This window comes from Dipodomys merriami, unplaced genomic scaffold (genome assembly GCF_024711535.1).
Source record: "Dipodomys merriami isolate MVZ:Mamm:240054 unplaced genomic scaffold, mDipMer1.0.p SCAF_2, whole genome shotgun sequence".
Taxonomy (NCBI): domain Eukaryota; kingdom Metazoa; phylum Chordata; class Mammalia; order Rodentia; family Heteromyidae; genus Dipodomys; species Dipodomys merriami.
The window spans coordinates 24050028-24073706 of record NW_027203381.1 but is presented as its reverse complement, the minus strand read 5'-3'; the positions used below and the strand labels follow the sequence as shown (position 1 = coordinate 24073706).

The 23679-nt window shown below is 34.3% G+C and overlaps 1 protein-coding gene across 2 annotated transcripts in view; it reads left to right on the top strand.

Annotated features, from left to right (window-relative positions):
• Positions 1-23679, top strand: part of Pik3c3 (phosphatidylinositol 3-kinase catalytic subunit type 3) — a 110218-nt gene that overhangs the window by 27810 nt on the left and 58729 nt on the right. For both annotated transcript variants that reach the window (XM_070029250.1, XM_070029249.1), the window contains exons 5-13: positions 643-729; positions 3288-3383; positions 6173-6244; positions 7318-7422; positions 8059-8151; positions 15637-15822; positions 17427-17581; positions 19689-19779; positions 23441-23508. In XM_070029250.1, coding sequence (XP_069885351.1) covers positions 643-729; positions 3288-3383; positions 6173-6244; positions 7318-7422; positions 8059-8151; positions 15637-15822; positions 17427-17581; positions 19689-19779; positions 23441-23508 — 953 coding nt within the window. The remainder of the gene's footprint in view (positions 1-642; positions 730-3287; positions 3384-6172; positions 6245-7317; positions 7423-8058; positions 8152-15636; positions 15823-17426; positions 17582-19688; positions 19780-23440; positions 23509-23679) is intronic.

Below are 23679 nucleotides of genomic sequence, written 5' to 3'. Positions count from 1 at the left end.
GATTCTCAGATCTCAGCCTCCTAAGTATGTCAGATTACAAGTGTGAGCCATCAGTGCACAGCTTGGAAAGTTACTTATGATATATGTTATATTTAGGAATATTTCAGATGTGAAATTGATATGATAGACTGAGTATGCATTATCTGAATTTTTGAAACCAGGAGTTTTAGACTTTTTTTTTCAGATTTTTGAGTATTTCCATATACCCAATTCCATACCTTTGGAGTCGAGCCAGAATAAATAGAATTCACTCATTTTTCATATAGGCTCTAGGTAAGTGTACAGGAGTTGTATATGATTTCTAATGCACTGGTGTTTTAACTGCAGTTTTTCACATAAAGTTAGATGTGAAATTTTCCACTGTGCCATAACGTTGGTACCCAAAAGGTTTTGCATTTTGAATTACAGATTTTAGTTTTTCTTTTTTCTTTATTTATTTTTTATTGTGAAAATACTGTACAGAGGGGTTACAATTACATGGGCAAGATAATGAGTACATTTCTTATCAAGCATTGTAGCCTCCTCCTGGATTTTAGTTTTTCATATTAGGAATATTTAATCTGTGTCATTCTTTATTCTTTTTTCTGTCGGATTTGTGCTAAGGTTTTTTTTTTTTTTTCTCCATTGTGTTTTTTTCTGCAGCTAACCAAAGCTCATCGACAAGGACACATGGTGAAAGTAGATTGGCTGGACAGACTGACATTTAGAGAAATAGAGATGATAAATGAGGTGAGTTGTATCTCATTTCTGTTTTTTTTTGTTTTTTGTTTTTTGTTTTTTTTGGTCGGTCATGGGGCTTGAACTCTGGGCCTAGGTGCTGTACCTCAGCTCTTCAGCCCAAGGCTGAAGGCGCTCTACCACTTGAGCCACAGTACCACTTCTGGCTTTTTCTGTTTATGTGGTGCTGAGGAATCGAACCCAGAGCTTCATGTATGCAAGGCAAGCACTCTACCACTGAGCCACCTTCCCAGCCTGTATCTCTCATTTCTACTTCAAATATTTTCTATAGATTTCTGAATAATTTTTTGAAAAATTTATTCAAACATGAGGTTATTGAACTTGTATACCTGTGACTTTAATTCTGATAAGAACGAAGCTCTTATTTTAATGCACTATGGGACTATAAAGTAAGTAAGTAGCCTATATCCTAAATGTAGTGAAGTGTGCTTGCTTTCGTGTCAGGTAATGTTTAAATTCAAGTCATTAGGTATATTTTTCATCTGCTCAGTGCTAGATCTTTAGTTTCCATGTTTCATTTTGTGTACATCTACTCTCCAATTAATATTTTGCTTATATGTGCACTATCTACTTAACAATTTTCTTTGTGTATTTGGGCAATGTATATAACTAATTAAGAGATAAACCTTACTATTTATGTATTTTTATTCTTTTAAATATTTTCCTAACATGCCAGATTTTAGTCTAACAATCTATCTCTAGGAAATAAAACAGCAATTATAATAATGAAATTAGGAGAGAAAAATATCAAGGTCTAACTGAGAATGACTGCCATAGTGCACAAGTAACTTAATTTATGTAATCTGTAGAGTTGTCAGTAGGAAGAAAGAAAGAGGTTTTTAATTTTAAAATGCAATATTCCTTTTTTAAATGACTCTATTCGCATTTAGTATATTCTGTTGGAAATGGAGTAGTATCTTTTTTTAAAACTATTTATAAAATGTTCTAAAACAAAGTGTCAGAAAGATTTACCTTTTTCAAAATAGTCACATTCATGCTTTTTTTGTTGTTGTTGTTATGGTTCCACTTTCATGTAGCTGAATGTAAAAAAAAAAAATTGGAGCTTTCTTTGTGTAAGCATTCCCACTTTCTCTACCCGTCTATGCTGTGCTTTCTAAAGCTGACCTGTTTGCCTACTTTAGAACTTAATGATTTTATTCAGTGGTTTTAAAGCCATTTATAAAAGTATTTGGACAAGGGGCCGGGAAGGTGGCCCAGTGGTAGAGCGCTTGCCTTGCATGCCTGAGGCCCTGGGTTCGATTCCTCAGCACCACATAAGCAAAAAGAAAAAAGATGGAAGTGGCGCTGTGGCTCAAGTGGTAGAGCGCTAGCCTTGAGCTGAAGAGCTGAGGGACAGCGTCTGCCCAGGCCCAGAGTTCAGGCCCCACGACTGGACCCCCCCCCCCAAAAAAAAAAGGAAGTATTTGGACAAGACTAACCACTTCTTTAGATTTCGTAGTATTTTCAAGTCATCATCAGAATAGCATGGTAGTATTTGCTTAAAAATATTTTCATTGTTACCGTAAAGGTGACGTACAGAGGGTCTAGTTACATAAGTCGGGTCATGGATACTTTTTTTTTTTTTTTGGCCAATGTTACCCTTTCCCTTGCTCTCTTAGTTTTTTCCTCTCATTCCACCCACAAGTTGTATCGTTCATTTTCAACATAGTGTCCGTGTCCACTGGGTACCATTGCTGTATTTGTTCACCCTCTGTCCTTTCATTTCTCCCCACTCCCAAGGCTCTTTTGTAAAGAGGACAAACATCTATAGACTTTTTCTGAAAAAAACAAAATAAAACAAACACTCCTCAGTATACTAAAAGAATTGATAAAAACTTACAAATGCTTAGTTATCTTAATATAAATTGTACAAATCTTACAGAAACAGTGCTTGTTAAAGGCAAAAAGCTCTTAGTTACACAATCTCATAAAGTTTCATTTTTTTCATGTATTTTTAATTTCTATAGCAGAATTAGTCATAAAGTTTAAGTATGAAGATTTTGTTGCTGATGGTAGAAAATATCTTTATTTTTAAACTGTAACAGATCTCAAAATACCCTTGATTGATTGATGATTGATTGATTTAATTGATACTTGGTCTGAAATTCAAGACCTGGGTTCTGTCTCTGGAGTATTTTTACTAGTAATCTCCCACTTGAGCCACAGCTCTTCTGGCTTTTTTGTGGTTAATTGGCGATAGAAGTCTTACAGACTTTCCTGACAAGGCTGACTTTGAATCACAATTCTCAGATGTTGACCTCCTGAAGTAGCTAGATTAACAGGTGTCAGACACTGGCACCTTGCTCTCAAGATTTTTACATTAAAAAAAAAAAATCTAAACTTCTAAAGAAATGAAAAGTTCCACTAAGTTTGAAGAGGATGTATAAATGAATAACAGACAATTGGATAAATCATAGTTTAAAATATTGCATGTGTGTATTGAAGTTAATTACTTACATTTAAATTGTATTTAACTTAGCTGCTAAATAATGTATACTGACATGTTAAAATTGTTGTAAGTATTCATGTTTCCTTGTTTTTCTTTTTAGAGTGAAAAACGAAGTTCTAATTTTATGTACTTGATGGTTGAGTTTCGCTGTGTCAAATGTGATGATAAGGAATATGGTATTGTTTATTATGAAAAGGTATTTTCTTTGGAACTGTTCATGATCTCTAAAGTAGAGGGGAGGGTGAAACATTAAAAAATAACTGTTATTCCTGCTGAGATGAATTATTTGGTTGCAGGATAGGTGCAGACAGCTGTCATCAGCAGCTGTTTCTGTGTACACAAATCAAATCTCACAGCAACAACAAGATTACAAATACCGATCATTCATGTAATGCAGTTCTGGCTTACAAAATTCAATAAGTATGTGAGTGATTAAGAACTTTTTGATTAATTGTTCTGCAACTTGGTGAATAGGACACTAAAGTAATAGCTTTATTTGTCAATATTATTTATTGCAAGGTACTGAAGAAGTTATAGTTTCAAAAGTGGTAAGGTATTGTAAGCTTAGGGTCTGATTGTTATTTCAATATGTAAGTAATATATAAATGTTGGAATTCTACATGTGGTCTTAAGAATGCTTCTAGAAGATTTCATAAATCTACATTTATTTATGCAATAAGTACAAGTAAACCATGTTATCACTAGGATAATTTATTAACGAAATTGTTGACCTGGTCTTTTTATTTTTATTTTTATTTATTTTTTATTTTATTTTATTTTATTTTTGGGTCCGGTCGTGGGGCCTGAACTCTGGGCCTGGGCGCTGTCCCTCAGCTCTTCAGCTCAAGGCTAGCGCTCTACCACTTGAGCCACAGCGCCACTTCTGGCTTTTTTCTTTTTGCTTATGTGGTGCTTAGGAATCGAACCCAGGGCCTCAGGCATGCAAGGCAAGCACTCTACCACTGAGCCACCTTCCCAGCCCCTGACCTGGTCTTTTTATTATGGAAATAAAATAGTTACATGTTTCTATATAGCTACTTGCAAACATTCTTGTTGAACAGGCTGTATTTAAATTTAAAATATTTAGTTTCAAGAAACATAAACCCTTATCTTTTATTAATATAAAAAGTAGTACCTACATGCTTCAATCACTGCAACTGAGAGCCAGTTTTTGATACATGGTATATAATGGTTAATTTTTTCATCTAGCATATAAGTTCATGTAGTACAGTTGTTAGAAACAGAACTTTAAATTACATCAATGCTATTTCTTGTGAAAATTATCACAAGTGATGTTCAGTATCTATATATTTACCCTGTTTGTGTATATGATATGTATACTATATATTTACTTGTGTGATAATGTATATTTATGTGATAGTTTTTATATATATACACATACATACATACATGCACACATGCTTTACACATATACTTTTTAGATTTCTATTTCAAATGATTATATGTGAATATTTAGTTTATGATTATTTTTTGTGGCATTTTTCGAGTTACTGTTTATATTTTTGCTCTTAGCTGTTATCCCTTTCATTTTGGTGTGAAAGACCAGGACAAGTTTCCTCATTGCATCCTTTTATAAATGATACTTTGGTTAAAAAGGAAGATAGACTATTTAACATTGCTTTGTTGTTAGCAAAACGGTCCAAAACAATGTGTAGATAAATGAACTTTTCACCAATACATTTTAACTATTTTTACATTTTACACTATAGTTAATTTCTAATATTTGCAATTTGTATAGAACTTACATTACAAAAATTTCTAGTGCAGGTACTATGTGGGAACAATAGAGATGGGAAGTGTCTTTAGAAAGACAGCTTTGATTGTACATGAAATAATAACAGAATAGAAATTAGAAGAATGTCAAGCATTTTTGAAAAGGTTCTTGACCCCTTTCTACTGCTTCCAGAAAATTGCTCATAAATTAATGCCTGTCTACCTACTCTGTCATATTTCCACTTAGCGCAAAGATTGCTGGGCCAGTGTATTGAATCTAATGGAAATAGACTTTCTTGTCACCTGTCTTTCATGACAGATAGCCTTAGTGAAGATTACTTGTCAGAGTTGGGCTGATAAATGTGTTTTCTGGTGTTGTGACTGAGAACAAGCCTGTTAAACAACAGCTGTGGGAATTTGTGGTTTCCTGTAAGACTCAATTACTGAACTGAAGCAAAGTCACAATCCTTCCCCTCTTCAGTTTCTCCTGATTTAGTTGTACATATCTAAAATTAAAAACGTACTAACATTTGGAAATTGACAGGAAAGCTTGATCCTAGGTATATACTCCTCAGGGAATGAATTTTCACCTTAATTAGTTTGGCCTTTTCCATTGTACTTGGCAGTGACATTTATTATGTTAAATCACCTTTCTTGCCTGAATTGGATAAAAATAAAGCCCACATTCTTCAACCAAATATGAACCCTTTCTTTCTGAAGAATTGATGGATGCATTATCGTTTTTAAGTTTACATTCTGTTGTGCCTTTGAGAAACAGTAGTGCTGCATTTCTAGTTGTGCATAAATTTAAGTTACATCAATCCTAGACGTATAATTCTACTTCTTTGAATGAATCTCAGTTGTTGAACTTTGCAAAGTTACCATTATTTGGCACTTTTACAAATAGTGTAAGCATGTCCATTTTATCATATTTTAATTTTGTTCTCTTGTTCTATGTTTGAAAACTAGGACTTTGATCTGCAAAACTAAAACCAATAAGAACAATTTGTTAATTTCCAGACTTTCTACCTCCTACAGCTATAATGTAAATTATATTTTATTTTTTTCAAATTACTTTTTATGAGTAATAGAAGAGGTGGAAAAAATAATATGTTTTATAAGATAATTGAGAGATGATAATAACTTTTAAAATGGAGAAATAGAATAAATAGAGATATGTAATATCATGTCTTATTTAGTTAAATTTTTCTTTCTTATTTTTTTTTTTAATCTTATTGGGCTATAATCTAGGATGGTGATGAGTCATCCCCAATTTTAACCAGCTTTGAGTTAGTGAAAGTTCCTGACCCTCAAATGTCTATGGTAAGTTACTCTGCATAGTTTTTATAAAAGTACTTTTGTCCAAAGTGATTGTGACTTAAAATTATGTAATACACTATTCTTTAAAATGATTTATTGAAAAATGATTTCATATGTCCAATTTAACTATCTGGAATCAGATTCAGATAGAACATTGTAAGCAGCATTGACATCTTAAAAATAAAGTCAGGATACTATAAAATTGGAAGACCATTTTATTTAAATTGTTGAAAGAATTAGGGAAAATAGTTATTAGAGTAAGAACTTTTCAAAATTGCCGATTGAAAGGGTGTCATCATATAGAAAGTGAATTTATGTAATTTGGATCCTACAACTGCAGTCAGTGGATGAAAATTTTAGAGAAACCAACTTTGGATGAAATAAGGAGAATAGGTGTAAAAGACTTACATAAACAGTTCATACATTTATATAACTGTAAATAAATACTTTTATAAACAAAAAAATAAAATGAGACTATATACCGCATACATATATGTATATGCATATATAGCTCTGTGAATGCATTAATGTATATAGTGTTAAGTCATAACAGTATGGTTATGATTTTGGTTATGGGTAAAACAGTCAATGCCAGGTATGTATATATTCAGTCTGTAGGACAGTTGTCTCTGGCTTCAGTAACCTAGAGCTTATGAAGCTGTTCATGTGATAATATGGTGATATCATAAGGTCTTTAAGGGAGTAAAAATGCTTTTATCTCGATGTCATAGCAGATTTTTTAGAGTAAAGGTGATGCTGATAGAGGATGCAAAACATCTTGGCTGTGTGGAGAGAATGAGGTGGCAGATATTCCAAGAAGCTGATGTGACATGTGCATATTATGTTAATAATGTGCATATTATGTTAATAATGGAGCTTAAGTGATACTTATTTACTGAGTCTTGAAAGGGGATATACTGTTTAAAGATATATGTAAGGGACTAAGTTGATTCCAGAATAGAACATTAAATATTATAACATAGTTTGCAGTGTCCTTTGTTTTGCTGTTTTTAGTTTACTATTAAAATTTTCTCTTGGTGAAGCTTATGTTCTTAATATTTTAAAATACTTTATAGGAGAATTTAGTTGAGAGCAAACACCATAAGCTTGCCCGGAGTCTAAGAAGTGGACCTTCTGACCATGATCTGAAGCCCAATGCTGCTACAAGAGATCAGCTAAATGTAAGAACACTTAAATGATATAAATATAAAAGTATTTAAGTGGGTAGTTTGGTTGCAGATGTTATAATTAGACAAAATGATTTAGTGATTTAAAATGCATTAAATATGATTTAATATTTTTTTCACTAGGGTTGATAAAAAAAATCTACCTAATTTCAACAATTTCACATTTTTCTGGTTTTGCTTTCAATTGTTTGGGGATTTTTGTAAATCTGTTACCTTTGGGGACAGTGTTACAAATAGTATGTACTCTCATGATAAAATAGTCTTAGAAACCATTCTGCCATAGTCCTTGAGATACAATGAATTGGTGTATGTAACTGACTTCACAGTACAGGAGTTGGTTTTGTTCTTTCCTTGTTAGTTGTAGATGATATTACTGTTTTGGTTTGTTTCGGTTTTTGCATTATTAAATAAGCTTTGTAATTACATACTTTTGCAGAGTGTTGTTCCCTTGTAGCCTAATAGTACACTTTTTTTGTTAAATAAGTATAGTACAGTTAAGTCTTGATTCTGCCTTCTTTTGGCTTGAATCATAATTGTCATATAGAAATACGTAACTAAATGAAAATTGGACTGGAAATAGATACGCAGTATGTATTTGACAACTGTTACTCTCTTTCTTCTTTGTTGCAGATTATTGTGAGTTACCCACCAACCAAGCAACTTACATATGAAGAACAAGATCTTGTTTGGAAGTTTAGATACTATCTTACTAATCAAGAAAAAGTGAGTTTCTTGAACATTTTCATGCAAAAAAATTATCTGAAAACTCTTATTAAAACCAAGTTAAGGTAAAGTTACCATGGACTTATACTCTTTTGTCAACTTACAATATAGTATGCAACAATATATATGCTAAGTCTATTAAAACTAATTAAATTGATATATATGTATGTATACATGTACATACACTTCTTGTTGTATACGTGTATTGACTCAGAGAATGGCTGAATGTGTTGTCAGAAAGACTTGAGTTCACTTTCTGACACTATAATTTGTATGAGTTAGGCAGGGTAAGGCAGATTAGTTTGTTGCTTATTGTGGAGAGAGCTTTGCTTCACAGGTGAGATAATGTGGTTGGGTCACCTCATGGAATATATGGTTCATAGTAGATGCAGAGTAAATGTTGATTCTTCCTATATTGTTCTTCTCCCCTCTTGGCACCTGGGTAACTTGGAAAACAATTATAGAATTAAAAGAAACGCATATCAGAGAGAGATACTTATGGTGAAGTCATGAGCCATAGATGAGTCCATAGAGACCTGATTTTGAGTGTTAATACTAAGAAGCTTTGTGACTGTAAGCAAATTAATTCACTTGTCATAAGTTTTTGTTTACTCATATTTAATATGAGATAAATATACTGTAGTAATTTTTTTTATATTTTATTTTATTTTATTTGAGAACATACTGTACAGAGGGGTTACAATTACATGGGCAGGATAATGCATACATTTCTTACCAAGCATTGCAGCCTCCTCCTTTGTTTACCCTTCACCATGTCTTCAACTCCTTAAAATTACCTGTAAAGAAATCTTTGGACATTTAGACACAGGGCCAAATATGTACACACACACACACACACACGCACGCACGCACGCACGCATGCACGCACACACACACACACACACGCACACACACACACTTTTGTGCTGGTCTAAAGGCTTGAACTCAGGGACGTGGCACTGTTCTTGACCTATTTCACTCAACCCTAGCATAGCTCAACTTCTCTTGTCTTGGTGGTTAATTGGAGATGAGTCACATGGACTTTTTTAACATTTGGCCTTGAACTGTGACCATCACATCTGTCTCCTGATTAGCTACAATTATAGGCATGAGCTAACTACACCCAGAAATATTAACTCTTAAGGCATAAAAATGTTATATAGCATTTATTAAACAGCTGTTGTGACAAGGTTCTTTTAAATTCCACAATCAGCACAATGTGCATATCACTGTTGTACAGATGAGGAAAGAAGCCTTTTCAGAATAACAAAGCTTGTCAATGTCCCTTGCTATACTTACTTTTATGAGTTAAAAGAGAAGAGACTTAAGTGAAAATACAGATAATTGTAGAGGCAACATTGAAACATCATGCACATGCTTTAATAGGAATTCTCAAATGCACTAGGGGGTAGAGTAGAGACATTAGGAAAATTAATATCTACCAGGAAGCTGTTATCTAATTGTGTGAAAATGAGTTAATGTGTTTTACAATCTCATGAGATGGTTGTTAACTACTTTGTTTTAACTTGTTTTTCTGAATAAATTGTCCTTTAGTTTCTAAGGTACAGACAAAAATGCAGCTACAGCTCATCTTAATTCTTTAGCTTTTCCTCTCTATAATTTATTGATAACTTTGGAAATTCTCTATAGATGAATCCTATTTATTCTTTCTTTATATCTATAGTAAGAGTGAGAGCAATTTCAATTTTACCCTGACATTGAGTGCTTTTCTCTTCATCATTGGTCAAAAGGAAATATTCATCTGCAGAAATTTAGGTTTGTGATTTTGTGTTCTATAAAGATTGAGTTGGTATCATGATACTGTGTTAAATGAAGAATGACCTTGGTCACAGAAATTGCATCTTGAATGCAGCACAGTGTCATCTCAAATTCCCAGCAAGATATTGAATTAAACCTGTTAGGATGTATAGGTTCAAAAAGCATAGAATAGATTTACAGAGCAGAACTTCCTTAGATAGAAAGGCTGGCAAGAAAAATTGTTTGTTTAAACAAGTAGTCACTTCTCACTGAAATTCAATTACTTCTAGATGTGTGCAAAAGAAATAAAATGCTCAAGTGATATAAAGTGTGTGACAAGTTTCATTTAACTACTTCATTTCAAATTTTCCAAAGGTGGGTGATGAAACTTCAATTCTCAGGACATATTACAGGATTTGTACAATCTCTAGAGAAGAGTGAACAATATTTTTTAATGTTTGAGAAGTACTTTAGAGTAAACCAAATATATATCGGCCTTGAAGTGACCATAGGAAATATTTACACAACCACATTTGTATCCTTATAATAGTTTAAAGTGAATTTTGTAGAAAACAAATACTTCTGTACATTGCTCCTTAATTCATTTACACAAAGAAAATCTTTCAGTGTCAAGTCCTCTGAATTGAGATTTAGGTTTTTTGGCATTTAGGTCCTTAGTCTGAGAAGCTTTCCTAGAGACAAGGTCATGCTCAGAAAAGAAATAGGAGGAAATTGGTTTTTATGGAGTTATTCTATTAAAAATAAATAAATTTGATCCATGTACCTATGTCTTTTCTAAAGAGCTGTCTAAAATAATTTGGATGAAAATTCTCTAGTCTATACTTGATGTTACTGATAGTATAATAAAATCATTTACATGTATGAAATATATTTAAATTTGTGGTCTATGTTAGATAGGAAATATTCTTTTTGGAATTCAGAATGTGAATATTGTAATTTGAAAAACTTTGCTTTTTACAGGAGTGTTTCTTTAAACATTTAATTAAATATAACTGTTAACTTTTTTTGTAAGAAAAAGTAATAGGAAGAGTCATATGATGAAGATATATTATGGAGACAGTTATATCAGGACAGGAGTCATCACAAGTTGATGGTGAAGCATAGCTGAAGTGAATTTAGTTTATTTAACAAGCGTTCAGTATCAAATTTTGACATAGCATTACACAAGGCTGTAGGCTTTAAAGTATCCTGTCAGTAAATTGCACAAAATTGTATTAGGCGAAAGGTTTTTATTCACAGTGAATAAATCCATAGGTAATTACTATATAGGAGAGTCGGTAAGATGATTGTGCTGAATTGTGAGAAGATTTCACAGAGGGATTGGACTTAAATTGTGTACTTGTTTAGCATTATTTAATGGAGAAGGTAAGCATAAGGAAGAAAGACTGTTAGGGTGTAGGAAACAGAAGAATTTCTATGAAAAGTTAAAGAGCAAAGGCTATGAGTTTGTGTTTGGCCTTGAGTTCTACACTAGGGAATTGGATTTTACTGGCAACAGGAAAGCCTGTAAAGCAGGTATCTAACAAGTGTTATTTTAAGGAAGGTGAACTCATATATGTTAGAGTACAGCTGAGAATAGAGAAGACATAATTAAGGTATGAATTTGGAGGATAGCGTGCAAATAAATTGACTTTGAAATGAATACTAGCGGTTAGGCTTGGGTGCATGAGATAAATATACATGGAAGGAGCAGGATGAGATGTTTTTGTTAAGTATTTTCAATTAGAATATTTTAGCCAGGTGCCGGTGGCTCATGCCTGTAATCCTAGCTACTCAAGAGGCTGATATCTGAGGATCATGGTTCAAAGTCAACCCAGGCTGGAAAGTCCATCTGACTCTTATCTCCAATAAACCATTAGAAAACCGGAAATGGTGCTGTAGCTCAAGCGGTAGAGCACTCGCCTTGAGCTGAAGAGTCCAGGGACAGTGCCCAAGCCCAGAGTTCAAGCCTCATGACTGACCAAAAAAAAAAAAAAAAAGAATATTGTAGAATGGCAAAGTAGAAATTTCCAGTGATTAAACTGTATAATTATGGTAGAACTGAAAACTTGAAATATATATGCAAATACAGTATTTTTAACACTGACATAATTGTGATTTAATGAATAAGAGATAACAATGTGATGCTTTTAAGATCAAAAGAGATTAAACAATATGAATATAAAGCATAATAAATTGTGAGAAACAGACTAACTACAATACTTGTTAAGAAAATAATGACCAGGCACCAGTGGCTCCTTCCTGTAATTCTAGCTACCTAGAGAGACTGAGACTTGGAGGATAGCTGTTCTCAGCCAGCCTGGGAAGAAAAGTCTAAAAGTCCTCTTCCAGTTTGCCTGCAAATTCTTTTTTTTTTTTTTTTTTAATTGTGAAAATACCATACAGAGGGGTTACAATTACAGGGCAAGATAATGAGTACATTTCTTATCAAGCATTGTTGCCTCCTCCTTTGTTTCCCCTTCCCATCCCTTCCTATACCCCCCTGCCTATCCCCCTACCTGATCCTCTCCTTCCCCTCACCAAAGTTGTAAAGTTTGTTTTTTGACATAAAGCGACTTGTACAGCCTGCAAAATTTTGACTGGAGACATGACTAAAGTGGTCCAATGCTTGCCTTGAAGAAATACAAAAAAAGCAATACCAGGAAGCCATGAGTTCAAGCCCTGTAACCACCATCTCCTCCCCCAAAAAAGTAAAATAGAAAACATTTATCAGATTTTATACTGCTGGTACTGTTGCAAATGTTTTACCTTCATTTACTATTTAATCTTTACTATAAAAAATGAGATGTCTCTTAAAACATAATATACTCCTAGCAATTGACTGCATATAGACAAATAATTTTGATTTTAACACAGATGACCTAACTCTGAAGCCTATTTTTCATCTTTGAAGGTTCCAGAGATAAAATTGCATTTAAATCCTTTATCTTTACTATATATAGGTCAATAAACTATGTTTAAAAGACCTGAGATTTATTATTATTGTTATTATTGCTGCTTTCAGATTCTTATACTTCCTTTTTGTTCTTCATTCTGTTGTCTCTGGGTTTATATTTGTAACATTTAGCTTTATAATATTGTGAATTTTTCTGTATAGTTCCTAAAGTTCCTTTGCAGCAGTATACTCTATAAATTTCTGTAATATATCTATAAATCTGAGATCCTAGAAGTTAGATTGTTTCAGTTATCGAATCGAATACATTGACATGCTGCAGGATTTGCTTATAATAAGTATATACCCACACATTTCTATTAAGCCTGTTGATTTACTGTGAAATGGAAAAGCTTTTACTGTAGTTATTTAAGAAGTATTGCTTTGTTTCCATATTCAACCTAGAATTGCATTTTAGATGTGAAAAATAAATGCATGGAATAAGTTAGTAGGCAATCTATGTTCTATATGAAAAGAGAGCATTTTACTAAACTGTTGTGGGAGGTACTAAGGAAAAGGACAGCTGTACCTGGAGAATATATATGCCAGTTGCAAAGATGAGAAACTTGGCAAAATCACCTGGTAGTTAGAAAAACATCATTATAAATGACAGTAAACTGAACTAACTTATAAAGGAAGAGTTGAGAGTTGCTGGAAATTTGCTGGAAGTGTTGAACTTTGACAAGGTGATCATAAAGAAGGTGATGCTGCCACTATTTTGGTGAACTTAAGAGAACTCAGAGAACTTAAGAGAACTTAGAGAATCATGTGCAAAATATAGTAACTTGGCTACAGCATACAAAGGTAAAAAAGAACAATCTGTATTTATAAAGAAATGAGGATTTGGATTGTAGTGAATACGCATATATAAAGTTATCAAAGTGTGGTTGAATGTTTTCACAGCTAAGGACTTCCATTTAATTTATTTAGTAACTAAAATGACCCTGTTATCTAAGTGAAGCCACATTCTAAACATACCAGAGCCATGTTATTGTTTTTACAAGGGTTAGACATTTAGTATGAGAGGGAATTTATTCTCATTCAGTTTGGAGATTGAAACAGATCCATGATAGATGTTACTTAAAGAAACACATTTTTATCTTTTGGGTGAACACAGTTAAAAAACCAATGACTTATTGTTTAATAATGATTACTTTGGTACCAAGACACTGGAGAATTACGATGCGAGGGAATTGAGGAAGAATTGCTAAGAATAATTGACATGCTTGAGAATGGGTTTAGAAGACCAGTGAGATAATGTCTGCATTTGGTATGAACTTAATGGTAGTGTCTTGATGACAAAGATACTATCTGACAGGAGGAATGTAGGGTGGATTCTGGATTCTAGATCTAGTACATTCACTATTTTGAGGTGATGTACATCTTTTAATTTTGTTGGTATTATATATGATGTAAGAAATGGACCTCACACTGCCTGTTTTTTGGTACCAGTACTGGGGCTTAAGCCTTGAACTCAGAACTTGTGAGTTATCCCTTAGCTTTTCCACTCAAGGCTTGCATTCTGCCATTGAGATACAGCTCCACTTTTGGCTTTTTGGTGGTTAATTGAACACAAGAGTCTTGTGGACTTTTCCTCTCAGGCTAGCTTTGAACTTGAATGTTCAGATATGAGCTAACTGAGTAACTACTATTATAGAGGTATGCCATTAACATCTGCTAGTAGATCATTTTTTCTTAATTTACTAAAGTCAAGAAAAAGGGATAGGCAAGACATTTAGTTTCACTTTATGACATCTTAACCAGAAATTGTGTTTTCTTTTCCACATGGACATTGACCTGAGAAGCTGATTACTTTGCTAATTAATGAAAAAAAACTAGCAAAATAAGAATTAAAAAAATTAGTTATCCTTGTTTAAGCAATGAAAAGAAGAAAATGTTTGAGGTTATGCAAAGAAAGTGTTTCTAGAAAGGAGAACTGGAAATTGGAGTTGCACTGTATAAAAGACAAGAGTATCTTTCTTTCTTTTTTTTTTTTTTTGGTCGGTCATGGGGCGCCACAGCGCCACTTCCAGCTTTTTCTGCTTATGTGGTGCTGAGGAATCGAACCTAGGGCTTCATGCATGCAAGGCAAGCGCTCTACCACTGAGCCACCTTCCCAGCCCCAAGAGTATCTTTTTTTTTTTTGCCAGTCCTGGGATTTGAGCTCAGGGCCTGGGCACTGTCCCTGAACTTCTTTTGCTCAAGGCTAACATTCTACTACTTGAGCCATAGCACCACTTACAGCTTTTTATGCATATATGGTCCTGAGGAATTGAACCCAGGGCTTCATGCATGCAAGGCAAGCACTTTACCCCTCAGCTATCTTCCGAGCCCTCCCCCCCCCCCCCAAGAGTATCTTTCTTAAAAGAGCACTTACTTGTGCAAGATAATCTACTTAACTGACTTCTTATTTAAAAAGACAACAAACTAGCATTTTCCTGCCTAAAGAACTAAGCTTCCAGACATTTAGATGGTACCATCATGTGAATCAGACTATTTGTTGATAGATTGGTTTACATATCCATTCTGATATTCACTTGAGTGTTTTATTTATTTTTGATTGCTTATCTTTTCCTTTATAAGTAGCTTCTACTCAGAGAGATGTTTTTATTCCTTTCTCAGTCCTCATGCAAGTATGTTGGAAAGCAGACCTGGGAAATGATTGAGAGTGCACTATACTAGAGATGTCTACCTCTGTTGTTGTAAAATTAAGAGACTCACAAAGACAGATAGTATGATGTTGTTTCTAATTATAAACTCATTTCTGATTTTAGGCCTTGACAAAATTCTTGAAGTGTGTTAATTGGGATCTACCTCAAGAGGCCAAACAGGCATTGGAGCTTCTAGGGAAATGGAAGCCAATGGATGTGGAAGATTCTCTGGAGCTGTTATCCTCTCATTTCACCAATCCAACAGTGAGGCGTTACGCAGTGGCCCGGTTGCGACAGGCGGATGATGAGGCATGTTATTATTCATTAATCCTGGTTGGCTCTCTGTATTTAAAGTGTACCAAGTTTAAAACTAGAGCCTAATTATACACTGTGTTTGCATGTGTGTTTCAAAGAGAGAATATGAACAAGCACAAGACAGATTTTAAAGAAGGGAACAGGATATACTAGGTGTGTTTTCAGAAGTAGAATTAAAATATTCCTCTAAGGACTGCTCTGTGAAATGAAAATTTACTTCCTGATCTGTTTTGTGATGGGACAATCTCTCCCAGGACATTTACCTGGCAGCAGAGCTTGTATTGCTCTGTCTGGAAAAAGGAATTCAAGTGAAAAATGGTTTAATGCAGTAACAGCTAGGGAATAATTCAAATCCCCTCTATCAGTCAGTATATAACAAGCCACATTTAATTGTAGCCTCGCAAAGCCCTTGGGGCCTTTAAAGCACAGAGATGCATAGTCTTCCCACTCTCCTTCAAACTGCTCCTTTAAACTTGCATCTGCTAGCAATTAGATGTGTATGTAGATTTTCCAAAGGTAGTTCTGAATTCTCTTGGTAAGAAAGACTGCCAAGTTTATGCTGAATATTTATAGTCATGTGAAGCCATCAGGTAAAGAGAGACACTAGTTGACACAAACATTGCTGGGCTTTGAGTTTACTAATTTAGTGAGGAATTTCTAATCCAGCAATTTTTCTTACCTCTTAATTTTTATAGAGTCAGTGTGTTCTCAAACATAACCTTATAGTTTATACTAGCCAATAGGGCAGTAAATCTTCTCAATCCTCACTAGATAGAGAAATAATGGTCCTGTGGAACTATTACCAGTAATCTTTTTCTAATAAAACAGTGATACAATTTGTGAACAAGCTCAGCCACGCACATGTATGTCTGTGTGTGTGTATGTTTGTGTGCATGCATGTGTATGCATGTGATGGTACTGGGGTTTGAACTTAAGGCCTGAATACTAACCCTTAGCCTTTTTACTCAAGGCTGGCACTCTGCCACTTGAGCCACAGTTCCACTTTTGATTTTTTTTTTGGTGATTAATTAATGATATAAGTCTCACAGGACATCATATTTTTTTCTTTTTTTCCTGGTTCTGGGGCTTGAACTCTGGGCCTGGATGCTGTCCCTGAACTTTTGTGCTCAAAGCTAGCACTCTACCACTTGAGTCACTGCACCACTTAGCACCACTTACTGCTTTTTCTAAGAAGTTTATTGGAGATGAGTCTCATGGACTTCCTTGCCCAGGCTGGCTTCAAACCACAATCCGCAGATCTCAGCCTCCTGAGTAGCTAGGGTTATAGGTATAAACACTAGTGCCTGGCTGACACTATTTTTAAGTAAGTCATTGACCACTTTTTGCCAGACATTTTTCAGTATCTTTTTTTCTATTAAGTGATTCATAACTGTAAGGTTTATATTGTGTTTGTTTTGTAAAAAGACACTGTAAGCACTAACAGGTTAAGCAGATTAGTGACATGCCAAAGGTAACAAATGAAAAGTGGTAGATGAAAGCAAAATGTTAGCTTGACATTTAAGAATAAATTATGTTTGTAATCCTTTGCCTTTGATTTTTCTAATAATATAGTATCTTTTCATTTGTTTGTTTTCTAGGATTTATTGATGTACTTATTACAGCTGGTCCAAGCTCTCAAATATGAAAATTTTGATGACATAAAGAATGGATTGGAACCTACCAAGAAAGATAGTCAGGGTTCAATCTCAGAGAGTGTGTCAAATTCTGGAATAAATTCTGCAGAAACAGATAGGTATGGATATCCAGGGAGGAAATATTTTCGACTTTGATAGCTTCCTCCTTTCTTTATTATCTTCTCCTTTTAACCCAAGTGCGGCTCTCATATATGAAGACTGAACTTTTTTTCCCCCTCACAGATCCACCAAACTATCTCTTCTAATGTTGAAGTTTTACCAGTGAATATGACATGTGCACTCAAAGAGCGCATTTGCTATTTTAGGAATAGTGTTTTGCAGTTAGAATACTTGTTAAAAATCTGAACTCTGACAGTATTAGCTGTGCAAAGTTGTTTAAATAGAATATTTTGTTTTTGCTCACTCACTATCTACTCCTTCTTTGGTAGTTATGGTAAGTGTGGTAAAGTTTCATTATCTGAATTATAAATAATTTTTAATTATAAATATTGTGACAAAGTTTACTTGTTAAAGTAAAAGCTAGATAAGAAAAGTAGTAAGAGTTTGGGTGTCTGAACTACATATCTGACACATGTACCATGTGTTCCATATACAGTCTCTCATATCTATCTTTAAGCCGGTCTGAGTGTCTTTTAGAATTAGAAGCTAAGTAAGTTTCCCTGTCTTATGCATTGCAAATATTAGTTAACTCCAAAGCCTAAAAGTAAGTTGTTATTTCTGGGTAAAAGATCCAGATGCATGGCAAAGTCTTGACCTTATACAGGTCATATGTGATTATTACTGATAAAATCTGATCTAGACTTTGGCTTTCTTGCATCAATATGGTCATTTCATTTATTACCTAAGTCCAAGATTTAATTTCTGTATTTTCCCTTACGATTATGATAGTGCTATACATTGTATTCTATGTAGATTTAGAGAGGAACTAGAACTTTCCTTTTCTAACAGCTACTGAGCTGTTCTACCATATTTCTAGTCTTGTTTGCTGTAGTTTTGATTTTTTTGTTTTTTCTTTAAAAAATATTTTGGTTATTATTATAAAAGTGATGTACACTGAGATTTCAAGTATCTAAGTCAGGTAATGAGTACATTTCTTTTTGAACAGTGTCATACTTTCCCTTACCCTCTCTCAGTTTTTCCCTATGTCCATACCCACAAGTTGTATAGTTTATTTTCAATGTAGTATCTAGTGAGTACAATTGCTGCCATTTGTTCACCCTTTGTCCATCCATTTTTGTTTTGTCTCTTTAAAGATAGCTCTTGTGCATTTTGCTTGGATTGGTCACCGGTGGATACAGATATGCCTGGCTCAATTTCCCCCCACCCCCCACATACACCCCAAGTCATGGGGCTTGAACTCTGGGCCTGGGTGCTGTCCCTCAGCCAAGGCTTGCATTCTACTACTTGAGCCACAGAGCCACTTCAGGTTTTCTGGTGGTTTATTTGAGATAAGAGTCTAATGGACCTTCTGCCCAGGCTGGCTTTAAACCCTGATCCTCAGCTAGGATTACAGGTGTCACCAACACTCTGTTCTGGCTCAAATTTTTAATTAAGAAAAAAAAAATTTGAGACAGAATCATAATATGTAGCTCAGGTTTGCCTTTGAAGTTGTGATCTATCTGTCTCAGCCTCCTGAGTGCTAGTAATTTCATGAGTGTATCACCATGCACAGCTCTATAGTTTTAAGGGAAGAGACTCCTTACCTTATGTTTCCTTTCACTATACATTGGAGACTCTTAATCTAAAACTGTGTTTTTCTTACTTATTACACCAGAATGTTTAATTTGTAAAAATGTACTCAAGCATATATTCTACTATGTTGAAACCTACAACCTACTATTTCCAAAATATACTTGTCACATCCCTTACAATTTTTGAAAAGGTAAAAAAGACATGGTCTGGTCTTGTAGACAGATAAAAATTGGGAGCTATAGGTTTAGTGGTAAATGGATTTAAAAAAATTAGACAAAAACTTCACAGTACTTCTAACCTATGCACACATACAAACTTAATCAATCTGCATAAGTCTCCATGAGGTTATGTTATATATAATCTTTGGCCATGAAGGCTCTTTTCCAAAATATAATATGACAATGTAAACACTTTGAAAGGACATAATCCCGATTACTGTAAATATGTGCTGACTCTTTTAGACAGACTTTTTTTTTATTTACACCTGAGTGGTCTCTTCTATTACATTTTTAGCTCTCAGATTATAAGCAACCCACTTCCTCCAGTGTCTTCTCCTCCTCCTGCATCAAAAACAAAAGAAGTTTCAGATGGTGAAAGTCTGGAGGTGAGTACAAAATATTTCAAGCTTGCCATAGGAGAGATCTACCAAGTAAACCTGTAATGCTGGTCTTTAAAATATTGACTAACTTTATTAAATAACATGTGTTTGATACATGTTTATGACTCTCCTTTTCAGTACAATATGCCAGATAATCCTCAATTCAAGCCATTTTATTGGTTTTGGGGGCGTATAAATCGATTAATGTACAATGTGAAAATAAACTAAGCTTAAATATTATTAAGGAAACAGGATATTTATAAATGTTACTTATTTTTGTAGAAATGTAGAATTTGATACTAAGGATGAAACACTAAGCAAAATTTGGATCTCAGATAGGTAGTCTCATTTGGAGGTAAAATATAAACTTTGTATGATTTTGGATACTGCCTAACTAGAAGTTGATTTCATACATATTGTAGAATTTATCCCTGGCACTTCTAAGTTAAGAATTTTTTTTTTTTTTTACCCCAGATAATTTAAACAGTAAATTTTTTTTTTTTTTTTTGGTCTGGTCGTTGGGCCTCAGCTCTGGGCCTGGGCGCTGTCCCTCAGCTCTTCAGCTCAAGGCTAGCGCTTTACCACTTGAGCCACAGCGCCACTTCCGGCTTTTTTCTTTTTGCTTATGTGGTGCTGAGGAATTGAACCCAGGGCCTCATGTATGCAAGGCAAATGCTCTACCACTGAGCTACCTTCCTAGCCCTAAACAATAATTTTTGGTATTAAAAAGATCAGTTGATTTTATGTATTGCTTTCTGACTAAATGATTTTTGTATTTTTAAATTTTATTTATTTATATATTTATTTATTTTTGTTGGTCATGGGGCTTGAACTCTGGGCCTGGGCTCTTTAGCTCAAGGCAAGCACTCTACCACTTGAGCCACTTCTGGTTTTCTGGTGGTTTATTGGAGATGAATCTCATAGACTTTCCTGCCCGGCTGGGTTTGAACCTCGATCCTCAGATCTCAGCCTCCTGAGTATCTAGGATTATAGATGTGAGCTACCACCACCTGGCTGACGAAATTTTGTGACTACTCTTTACAGGTTTACTTCCCCCTTGAGAATATTTCATTGAAAAAAAGTTTTAAAATCTAAGCATCTTAGAATACTTAGGTGTGCCCTTCAAGTAGACATTCATTCAGGCTAATTTAAGCTAAAAAGACATTTATTCAGCCATTTTTGTATGTATGTACACACACACACACACACACACACACACACACACACACACACACACACACACACACACACACACACACACACACACACACACACACACACACACACACACACACACACACACACACACACACACACGTACGTTCTTTTATGGTCTACTACAAGCTGTTTTGGATGCTAAGTGATTCAAAATTGTCTTCACTTTTGTCATCATGAGTCTTGCATTCTAGTGTGGCAATGAGTAAAAGTCTACAATGTATATCGTAGGAGAAATAATGTATTTTGAATGTAATAAATCACAGAGGCATGATAGAAAGCATTGTGGCATGGTTAGCAGTTTGCAGTTTGGCAAAGATTAATTATTATGGGTATTTCTCCAGAAAAGTAAGATCAGTTTATAGATGAAGCACATTAAGAAACAACCATGTGATTATCAGGAAAGACCTTAAGCAGAGGAAATAAAGAGTAGAGAGGACTTTAGGGGTAAGAGTAACAACAGAGGCCACTGTGACTGATTGGGGTACCCACAGAAAAGACCATAGCAGATAGGTCTGTGAGAGAACTAAATGGTCAGTTGAGTAAGGCCTGTTAAGTTCTTATGCGTTTTACTTGGAAGCCAGTGAAGTACTATTCCCTTTTCCCCTTTCCTGTAAATAATGCTGTACAAACGGTTTTCACCTTAAAGTTTATTTTCAGCCAAGCTGAATTTCCTCTAGGTGGTGCGAGGAATCAAACCTAGGGCCTCATGTATGTGGGGCATGCTGTATATATCTCCAGCCCTGAATTTGATCCTTTTATTACAACTAGAAATACCAACATTCTCTTCTCTTGATGGTCGAACAGATATTTGGACTTTCCTGTTTAGGTAACAGTTTCATATGTCAAAAAACTATAAACCAAAGATAAATATTTCTTATTGCAAAAGTATGGTTATATTTCAGAAATTCAAAGAGTTCTTGAAAAGAGGTATTGCTGAAATGTGAATAGAATTTTGTACATGTCACTGAGCAAGTGTATTATGACACAGTTAAAGTCTTGAACTTATACCTAGTAGCTACTTAGAGATATTTACACCACTAAGGCTATCTATAAATTTACCATTTCTTCTAATGCCTATGGTCTCTAATATGAGATCATTTTCTTTTTGCCTACAGCACATGGAAAAAAAATGTTTTAAAAACTTAAAGCATTTGTCATCCAAATTGAATTTAAAATTTTACAGTACACAGTTCGTATTTCATAGTTTTAAATTTTAATTTTTCCTTATTTATGCTCTATAAATTTTTATAGAAAAAGCATACTGTGAAATGAAAACTATGTTCTTTATATTAAACAAATACATCACTGTATAAAAATGTAGTGTCCCTACCATACAGTCAAAAGGTAAACAAGACAGATTCTGCCTGTTCAACGTATTTTACAATTTTGCATTATGACTTCAAATGTAGACTAAAATTGAACATAGGATGCTCCGCACTAGTGAAAACTTTGACACATCTCCATTATGCAACAACCTCACATTGTTAAGGACCCTTACTATGGTGATCTCAAGTCCTGGACTCTAGGTACCACTGTCCCTTAGCTTTCTCAAAAGGTCAAGACTGACACTCAACCACTTGAACTATAGTTCCACTTCTGGCTTTTTGCTAGTTAACTGGAGATAAAAGTCTCATGGTCTTTCCTGCCCAGGCTGGTTTCAAACTATAATCCTCAGATCTCAGCCTCCCGAGAAGCTAGGATTTCAGGAATGAGTCACCTCTTATCCTACATTTCCACTTTGACATGACCTCCAATTTCTAGATTCAGTAAGAAGATGTGAATGCTTTCTTTTCTTCTTAGTTCCTGTTTGTCTGCAAGTCATATGAATTATAATTCTAAAATACATATTTTGGGGTTTTTTTGGCAGTATTGAAACCAAAGGTTTGTTAAGTGCTTTCTTGCTGAGTTCACCCTGTAATGCCATCCTAACTGGTCTATACTTCTCAGAAGCATTTTTCTGTAATATATCTCAGATCATCACTCTCTCTTATTAAGATATGAAGTTAGGTATCTATTATTTTTCAAATAAAATTTATACTTAATGCTGTGACCTGATATAATCACTTAATTTGGCTTTTATGATTTTTTTAAGTTTGTCTTAGTTTAGTGTTCACTCTATTTTAGCTGCACTGAGCTTTTAAATTCCTCCTCAAACAAGTCAAATTCAGGGTCTTTGTTCCTGCCTCAATATGATGTCCTCATTGTTACCTTTCTGCCTTCCTCATCTAAAGTATTTCTGTAACCATATCTTTCTTTCTTAACTGCTCAATGTAAAACTCTAGGAAGACTGTTAATTTCTTCTCTGTTGCCTGGTTTATGATAAGCTTTGGATGGCAAGGTTAATTGGTAGATGAAAATATAAACTATGACATAAGATAATGGTTCAAAAGTAGGATTTTTTTCCCTTCTCCTGTGATAATTTTTAATACAGTTCTTTTAATTCTTTCAGCAAGATCTGTGTACCTTCTTGATATCAAGAGCTTGCAAAAACTCAACATTGGCTAATTACTTATACTGGTATGTGGAAATACTTTTCTGTTTACTTTATCACTCCTATGCACTTTTTCCCCATGCTTTGTCCAAATATAAAGATAAAATGCAATATGGGTAGTCATCACAAACCTATATTTGTATATCAAAAGTCAATATTTGTGTCACTCACATTTCTGTACTGCTTTGTTCATGAAA